Raw genomic sequence first — 9,165 nt, 5'->3', positions numbered from 1 at the left:
TCTCAGCATCTCTGTTTTACTCTCTTGCTAACCTCCTGCCGGGGTCCTCACCACCTTTCAGTGTATATCATCATCTTCCCTTTTAGTCTCTGACTCTGTGAGGGGGTTAATCTTGTCTTTTCCTCCACCCAGATACGCCCTCAGTCCCCTCCTCCCACCCTATTTGCAGTCCAGTACCTGGGGTGGGGGTAGGGAAGAGACCGCCTAGTTCCCTAGAGGCGGTGGCGGGGGGCGGGGCTAATCCAGACATCCATATTTGCATATGCATAAGGTCGCCTGGGCCAGCGCCGAGGAGGCGGGGCCTCTGGGGGTGGGAACGGGGCGGGCACCCTGAGAGTCTCGGAGTATAAAGACCGCGCGCGCGGCGACCGCGGGCCCTGCACTGCCGAGGGAGCGGAGCCTCCGCCTGGGGGGACCCCTGTTCCTAGCTGTCCCTCAGCTGCGCGTCCCCGCCCCAGCCCCCACGGCTGGGCTGCCGGTGGTCTGGTGGTCTCTGCTGGGCGGAGGAGCTTTGAGCGGCCACCTGCCGCGGTCCACAGCCTTCCTGCATCTCGGATTCGGGGCTGCTCCTTCCCTCTCCCCGCCTTTCCCAGCTGCTTTGCACCCCGCTTTTTTTCTGCGTTCCGCTCGGGTTTTGCAGCCGTCTGTTTTTGCGCCCCTTGCTGTTTTGCTTCTCGTCGGTTTGTGGGGTGAAGCTGCGTCCGCCCTCCTTCCCCCTTTCCCCCTGCTCTGACCACCTCCCCCTTTTTATCGCTCTCGGGGGGGGGGCCTAGTATTGGCGCACGCACCTCCAGTGGCACCGCCAACACCCCGCAGCGCGTGGCCGTGCACCCTGGAAATTGCATACTGAGCGGGGTCCCTCTAGCTCCGGCTGCCTTCCCTCTCCGCGCGTTCGGGTACGCGGAGGGCTTCAGAGCGCAGCGCCCCTGCTTCTCCGCAGCCCCCCGCCTCACCCGGGGGATTCGGCCCGCGCCACCAAGATGGTCATCCAGAAAGAGAAGAAGAGCTGCGGGCAGGTGGTTGAGGAGTGGAAGGAGTTCGTGTGGAACCCGAGGACGCACCAGTTCATGGGCCGCACCGGGACCAGCTGGGGTACGCGGGGCTGGCGCGGGAAAGGCGATGGGGAGGCTGCTTGGCGATGCCTGGGGGCGCAGGGTCCGGTTGGCAGGGCCCCAGCTCTCCTGCTGGGTCCCTGGCGTCCGGGCCCCTCCCCTGTCGGGCTTTGGGCTGGGAGGGGGCCGAATCACAGGTCTAATCTCCAGGCTGGCCGCTGCGGAGGCGGAGAAAGTAGGTCACTGCCGCCTTCCCGCCCCCCGCGGAGCCCCCTCGGGCGGGGGGTCGCGGGCTCCGCGCGTGTCCGCGCCAAGGAGCTCCCGCTCCGCCTCGGGGCCTGTCCACTCCACATGACCACCCCCTCCACCTCTGGAGAGTGCCCCCTCTCTCCCTCCCCCTCCCTCTAGCTAGCCAGGCCCCGTCTATTTTTAGTTCGCGCCCACCCCCTGGACCCTGGGAACATTCATGAGGGGGCGGGTCTGAGAGGGGGGACTGGGGCGGGAGGGGGCCCTCACAGAGGAAGTTGTTTGTCTATATTCTACCATTTGGGGGGTTTGGAGCCTCCTGTGGCTGCCTTGTGGGTGGGGGCTGCTGGGGAGGGGCGGCATTGTGGTTTCTAGGCTGGATGTTCTGATCAGATGTCATCGAGGAGGGAGGAGTGGTCACTGTGGTGATGTCAGGCCGGGTGTGTCTTGGGACTCTGATGGCTTGGGAAACCTTCCCACCCTTATCATGGCGGGTGCAGAGGGACCTGTATGTGGCTGGGATCTGGTGACTGGGTGCAGGTGAGATGAGGGGTAGATTTCTTCCAAATAAGATTGTCCACCTGGGGAGATGAAGCACTAATGACACTGTGATACAATTTACAAGTTATCTGCACTGACTGGACACTGTCCCATCAGTCTAGGGACCCATGAAGGGGGTCTAACGCAGTCATTGTCCTCAGGGTCCTAGAGGCCTATCCTCTGCCATGTGAGGGGTGTGAATGCTTGGAACAGTAACAGTCTGAGGCTTCATGGAAAAGTGGCCTGTGTCTGCTAGTACTCAGGCTTGAACTCATGGCCCCTGGGGTTCTTCCTTTTTTGCTTTTTTGCTCAAGGCTGATGCTCTACCACTGGAACCACAGCTTACTTCTGGATTTTTAGTGGTTAGTTGGAGATTAGAGTCTCATGAACTTTCCTGTCTGGGCTGACTTGAACTGTGATCTTCAGATCTCAGCCTTTTAAGTAGCTAGGATTACAAGTATGAGCCACTGGTGCCTGGCAAGAAAAGTATCTTCTGAGGTGGAAGACTGACAGGTCAGGGTGATGGGAAGGGCAGGTCTTCACAAGAAGCTGAGAGGATGAATGGTGAGATGGTGTCAGGAAAAGGCTCTGGGGAAATCCACCTTTGCTCCAGGCCTTTATATGAGTTGAGAACATGGCGACTCTTGACGTTCAGACATCTGTCTCTGAGACTTTACAGCTAGGCCATAGTGTTGGGCCCCTCATTCTAGGAGTTACTTTCAAGGTTTGGCTTCTGGTAGGGCACCAGAGAGTCCAGACTGCAGTATGGGGGTCCAGACTGCAGGGTGGTAAGTGTTTATCTGTGACTGGTGGCTAGGATGGCTTTAAGCATGAGTACGGATGCAAGGCTCACAGATGTTGTGGCCTTTCAGGACCATGCACGGTTGAGAAGTTGGAAATGTAATTAGAGGCACAATGACAGTGGCCTATTCTTGGGGTTGTCCCAGCAACAAGAGTTTAGGTCTCTTGTGGCTTTTGCAAGGTCGGGCTTCACTGTGCCCTAGGAGTAGGAGGAGGCTTGGGAGGCAGGGCTAGACGCTGGACACTGTCTGTTTGTAGCTTGTTTCCTTTGGCTCCCAAGGGAAGGTGCTGAGACATCCTGTAGCTGTGTGGCCTTACCCCGTGCAGAACTTTCGAGAGGGAAAGAAGGTGAGCTCATGACAGGAGACGGAGTACTTGCTGACTGTGTTTCCTCCTCCATAGCCTTCATCCTCCTCTTCTACCTCATCTTCTATGGCTTCCTCACAGCCATGTTTACGCTCACCATGTGGGTGATGTTGCAGACCGTCTCTGACCATACTCCCAAGTACCAGGACAGACTGGCCACCCCAGGTAAGTGATGAGGTTTCCCCTTCCTTGCTACTGTACCTACCTTCATGTCCCCCAGCTTTTCAAAAGGGATTCTATTCTTTTCAGTCTGGCATTGATGATCCAGTCACTACGTGCTAGGAAATTCTTAGCTCTGTCTTTCTTCTCATGTCCTGAGAGCTATGTGATCTAAGAAAATGGCAGATAGGAAGGAGAGCACTTCTATAAAGATAATCTCAGATTTTCACCCTATCCCTTACCTTGGTGTTCCCATAACCACTCCCCCCCCCATGCCTGGTCCTTTGTCTTAATAATTTTATTTACTTATGCCCTTCCCACTCCTGCCCATGTCGACTATAGGTTTGATGATTCGCCCTAAGACGGAGAACCTTGATGTCATTGTTAACGTCAGTGACACAGAAAGCTGGGATCAGCATGTTCAGAAGCTCAACAAGTTTTTGGAGCGTGAGTGTTGGGGATGGCTGTATGTTAGCCCAGGACCTTGGGAAGTGTGGCCTGAGACCACTGGAAGTGGAACATCAGGTCCATGACTCTCCCTCCCACCTCCTTAGCTTACAACGATTCCATCCAAGCCCAAAAGAATGATGTCTGCCGCCCTGGGCGTTATTATGAACAGCCAGATAACGGGGTCCTCAACTATCCGAAACGTGCCTGCCAATTCAACCGGACCCAGCTGGGCAACTGCTCTGGCATCGGGGACCCCACTCACTATGGTTACAGCACTGGGCAGCCCTGTGTCTTCATCAAGATGAACCGGGTACCCATGACCTTGGTCCCTAGGGAAAATGGAGGAGGGAGCTGGGAACACTACCCTCTGTTAATTATGTGTCCTTTCACTGGGGTTAATGGGCATTAGAGGTTTTTTGTTTTTGCTTTTGCTTTTTTTTCCTTTGAGAAGCTGCATGAATCAAAGAGATAGGCTTGTGGGAAGGTCAGCTCTGTAGTTGAAAGACTAGATGCCCATGATAGGATTTCTTCCCCCATCTCTCACAACCCTCTTTCCTCACTCCAGGTCATCAACTTCTATGCAGGAGCAAACCAGAGCATGAATGTTACCTGTGTTGGGAAGGTGAGTTTAGGGATCTTGCCCACCTGCCCACCTGTTTGTCTTTCATGGTTCCCATGTGATTTATCCATCTCTCCTTCTCTTTTTTGCTCCTAGAGGCCCCAACACTATAGGGACAAGGGGGTAAGAGTAGGCTCTAATGTGGCTTGAATTCCACAGGGTTTCCAGCCCTTGCTTTTCTCTAGGATACAGAAGCCTGCTCTGCTGGGGAATAGACCACCCAAAGCCCTGGTTTCTCCCCTTGTGCCTTCTACCCGTCCTGTGTCCCTTCAGTGTCCATGTCGCCTGCTTCCCCTCCCATATCCCTCTAGTACTCCTCAGTCCCCTTTAGAGTTCTGGTTAGCTGCTGTTGGGTTAGCACCATCTACCACCAAGTTGTCTGCAAAACCTTGCTTCCAACTCCGATCTCTAGAAATGTGCTGTCCCTTCCCACTCACCCTCTTCCTCCTTACTACGGAGCTCTTACTGTTTATCTATTCTCTCTTGGCTCTGCTCCAGAGACCGATTCCCAAGGACAGGGTAAGAACTTGGGGAGCTAGTGGAGTAGGAGGATTGTACTGTGATACTAGCATCCTTCAGAACTCCCCATCTTACAGAAGACATGTGAACGCACACACATAAAGACAATGTGAACACTCACACACGTGCACACTACAGCTGAAGAGATTCCTATCACATTTGAGATTGGAATGATTGGGGGCGGGGTGTGAAAGAAGCACAAAGGGAAGTCTGGTGAGCTCCTGAGTACCTGGCTTGTCTAACACGCTCACTTCTCTACCTTCCTGCACCCCTCCACAGCGAGATGAAGATGCTGAGAATCTTGGCCACTTTGTCATGTTCCCTCCTAATGGCAACATTGATCTCATGTACTTTCCTTACTACGGCAAAAAGTTCCACGTAAGTCTCATGGGAGGGCTGGGATGATGGCTTCCTGGGGAACACAGTGGGGTTTCTTGGGGAGGAGGTTGAGGCTGCCCTTGGCCTAGATCTTTCCTTTGCCCTCATCTGGCCCAGGTGAACTACACACAGCCCCTGGTGGCTGTGAAGTTCCTGAATGTGACCCCCAACGTGGAGGTGAACGTGGAATGCCGCATAAATGCTGCCAACATTGCCACAGACGACGAGCGAGACAAGTTTGCCGGCCGTGTGGCCTTCAAACTCCGAATCAACAAAACCTGAGGCCCCTTCCTCCCAATCCCCACCACTCTCCTGTGGATGCTTCTGGAATGTCCCTGACCCTGCCTGATCCCTCCCTACCTGCCCTAAAGGTATTTTTTTATAACAGAGCTATGACTTGTTTGCCTCACACCCTCTTCTTTGACTTCTCAACCCCGCCTGATGTGCACTGTGATTCCTGACTGCACCCATTTTCTACCATTTTCTCCCAGCCAGAGACAGAAATGGGCAACCAAGATGGCCACAAAGGAGTTAAGAGTCTTTATAGTTCTGGTTTAGCTGTGAGGGGGTTGGTTTTATAACTCCTCCCTGCACTTCTGCTTATCTTCTATAGAGAAATGCACACACACACACACACACACACACACACACACACACACACACACACACAAATACTCCTCCCTGCACTTCTGCTTATCTTCTATAGAGAAACACACACACACACACACACACACACACACACACACACACACACACACACACACACACACACACACACACACACACACACACACCAGATTTGATTCCCAGCTCCCATCCCCTGCTCCAGCCACTGTATCTTTGTTATCCTTTCTCCTTTTTCCATCTCTACAGTTCACTATCTTGGTGGTTTGGGCTTTTCTGGGTCCACCATCAGGAATGTTCCCTCTTCTTGCCCATCCTTATTCTCTCTTTTGAAAGGCAGCCATTTGTTACTGAGTACAAGTTGGCTGTGTGGTCTTTTCCCTCTTTCCTGGCACATCCTGCTTCTCCCCCTATGGTGACTCCATCAACTGGGTCAAAAATGAAGGACTAGAAGAGAAGTGTTGATCCTTCTAGAGAATTCTCTTGTGCCCCACATTCCAATTCCTTCCCCGTTCCTTCTGTCATCTGAATAGTCACTACTCAGAGAGGTGGGCTTGACTTTAGGCTGAATATGCACTTTGTTTTTCCAATGACTCCCTTCCCCCCACTGGCCTTCCGAGAATATCCTTCAAGTTCCACTTCCCAGGGAGCTCTGGGGGAGGGGCAGCCATCTTGGCTCCATCCCCAGTAGCCACCTTGGAAACGTCAGCTGGCTGGGGGGATGAGTCCACCTCCTTCTCCTGAGCCCACATCTGCCCCCACCACTTCTCTGGCTTCTAGCAAGTTACCAACTGATCACTAACTCCTTCTCTTTCCTCTGCATGCCAGCCTGAATATTTCAGATCCCCTCCTCAGTCTAGCCTCTGAATTTCTTTACTCCACCTCCTTCAGCCCCCTTTTGCCTTTAACAATAAATAAAATAATGCCCATAGAATGTCAACTGAGGGGCCCCCTGCTGCGAGTATATTTAGTTATAGAGGCATTTTTAACTCTTTCTCCTCGGATCCTCTTCCTTGACCTGTCTAACCACCACCCCCCTTTTCAATGCTGCAGCCTCCACACTCCACCCACAATGGGCCCTTCCCTTTTTCCTCTCACTGGATCTGTATCTTTTCCCTTTGGGCCCCCAGGTTTTCCTATTCCTATACCCTCTTCTCTCCAGTGATCTCTTTCTCTACAGTTATTTAATGCCTGTGTCAGATCTACTGTAAAAAGAAGATAAAGTACAATAAAATGAGAGCAATTATATATATAAATATATATCATACACAGAGCTCTGTGTGCTAGTTGTTCCTTTCTGAGGATTTGGAAGAACCCTGGGAAGTGAGTGTGGATTTGGGTGAATCCTGGGTTACCCAGGTTTTTTTTGGGGGGGGCGCCTATTCCTCAGTACCAACCTCTTCCTTCCAGCATCCATCCTGTTCACCTCAACTAACTGAATATACTCTATCTTGAGATCATTCAAGGAGTGATCTAGAAGCAAGAAGCAAGAAGCCACTGGACACTGTTGGCTTATCCCTGTAACTCTAGCTGCTCAGGAGACTGTGTTCTCAGGATCCAGGTTCGAAGCCCACCAAGTCAGGAAAGTCTGTAAGATTCTTATCTCCAATGAACTAGCAAAAAGTAAGAAGTGAAGCAGTGGCTCAATTGGTAAAGTGCTAGTTTGAGTGAAAAAGCTAAGGGACAGCTCTTAGACCTTGAGTTCAATCCTCAGTACTGGCACAAAAGAGAGAGTAAGAAGGAAGCAAGAAGCCTATATTCCTTTGCATAGGATGACTTACAGAGTGCTTATGTGCATTCTAGCATTCTAGGCACCATGAGGACACTTATGAAAGAGGCAGAGTTCCTGCTGGAGCTCCCCACTTTTAATACGATGAAGAACACAGGGGAAATGCATAAAGGTAGACTGGGATGTGCTTCAAGGAAGGGGAGGCTGGTGATGCCAAAGTTCAGAATGACCTATACTTTCTATAAGAGGCTTCAGAGAAAGAAAGTCAGGCTCTGGTGGTCGATGCCTGCAATCCTAGCTACTCAGGAGGAAGCCAGATCAGGAAGGAAAGTTTGTGAGGCTCTCATTTCCAATGAATCACCAGAAAGCTGCAAGTGGAGCTGTAGCTTAAGTGATAGAGCACTAGCTTTGAGCAAAAAAGCACAGGGACAGTGCCCAGGCCCTTAGTTCAAGCCCCAAGACCAGCAACCAAAACAAAACAAAAGCCCACAAAAAGCTGTGTATAGGGCAACTTCAGAATTGAGTTTTAAAGGACAAAAGGATGGTTTGGGAGGGAACATCATCAAATGCTTACAGACAGGTTAGAAAAGTTATTCAAAAGAGGGACTGGGAAAGTGGCTCAGTGATAGAGTGCTTGCCTTGCATGCATGAGGCCTTGGGTTTGATTCCTCAGCACCACATAAGCAAAAAAAAAGCTGGAAGTGGCGCTGTGGCTCAAGTGGTAGAGTGCTAGCCTTGAGCTGAAGAGCTGAGGGACAGTGCCCAAGCCCAGACTTCAGGCCCCATGACCTGTTAAGAAGAAAAAGAAAAGAAAAAAAGAAACATTTCAAAAAACTGGGCATGCTAGTATATTCCTGTAATTCCAAGACTCAAGACACTGCTGAGGCAGGAGAATCTATGTTCAAGGCCAGGCTGGATACAAGATGAAGCTCTGACTAAAAAGAAAAACATCAGATTTCAAAACAAGGAAACTGTAGGATCCTAATTTTATGAAACATAAAGATAGAAAACAAAGGATGGGTGGGTATATATGTTTATTGTGGCATATGGGAGAAATGTGTTGATGGCTAATTTTGATTTTATTTTTGGGAGTTAATTTTTGCTTTCTGTTTCTACAATGAGGTAGTCTTAGTATGTGCTTTGAAAAATAACTTACATATGTATATACAACTGTTTTTTTTAATTTAATTTTATTTTATTTGTGAACATACTGTACAGAGGGGTTACAATTACATGGGCAAGATAATGCCTACATTTCTTACCAAGCATTGCAGCCTCCTCCTTTGGTTTACCCTTCACATCCCTTCCCAGCCTCCCCCCTCCCCCTATATATACAACTTTATAATAAGTTCATAATAGGCACATGTCCATATACAACATCTTACAAATAAGGAAAGATTCCTGGCTTGGTGGATGTTACACCAAAATTGGATCATACTGCACGTTTGTGCATCTTTTTTTCCACTCAGAATAAATTCCATGGGTCTGTTTTACCTGGCAGAAAGCTAATTCTTTTTGTTTTCTTCTCTCTCTCTCTCTTTTGTGCCAGTACTGAGGCTTGAACTCAGGGCCTACATGCTGTCCTTTAGCTTCTGTTGAAGGCTAGTACTCCTCCACTTTGAGCTACAGCTCTATTTCCGGTTTTCTGGTGATTAATTGGAGATAAGAGTCTCAAGGACTTT

General features: G+C 50.6%; 1 protein-coding gene across 1 annotated transcript; it reads left to right on the top strand.

Annotated features, from left to right (window-relative positions):
- Positions 1 to 388: 388 nt before the first annotated feature.
- Atp1b2 (ATPase Na+/K+ transporting subunit beta 2) lies at positions 389 to 7,027 on the top strand. Its single transcript, XM_070001492.1, has 7 exons — positions 389 to 1,092; positions 3,042 to 3,170; positions 3,507 to 3,611; positions 3,719 to 3,924; positions 4,180 to 4,236; positions 5,032 to 5,130; positions 5,248 to 7,027. The coding sequence occupies exons 1-7, from the start codon at positions 981 to 983 to the stop codon at positions 5,410 to 5,412; spliced, it is 873 nt and encodes a 290-aa protein (XP_069857593.1). The 5' UTR covers positions 389 to 980; the 3' UTR covers positions 5,413 to 7,027.
- Positions 7,028 to 9,165: the final 2,138 nt, after the last annotated feature.

The sequence above is a fragment of the Dipodomys merriami genome, unplaced genomic scaffold (genome assembly GCF_024711535.1).
Source record: "Dipodomys merriami isolate MVZ:Mamm:240054 unplaced genomic scaffold, mDipMer1.0.p SCAF_59, whole genome shotgun sequence".
Lineage (NCBI taxonomy): Eukaryota > Metazoa > Chordata > Mammalia > Rodentia > Heteromyidae > Dipodomys > Dipodomys merriami.
The sequence above is the reverse complement of the archived record's forward strand: the minus strand, read 5'-3'. Positions and strand labels throughout refer to the sequence as shown.

What these genes read in the sequence shown, in the direction of transcription:
- Atp1b2 (XM_070001492.1), top strand. Translation starts at nt 981, where the DNA reads ATGGTCATCCAGAAAGAGAAGAAGAGCTGCGGGCAGGTGGTTGAGGAG. An exon ending in TCTTCATCAAGATGAACCGG is followed by an intron (nt 3,925 to 4,179) that starts GTACCCATGACC and finishes TCCTCACTCCAG; the next exon opens with GTCATCAACTTCTATGCAGG. An exon ending in ATGTTACCTGTGTTGGGAAG is followed by an intron (nt 4,237 to 5,031) that starts GTGAGTTTAGGG and finishes ACCCCTCCACAG; the next exon opens with CGAGATGAAGATGCTGAGAA.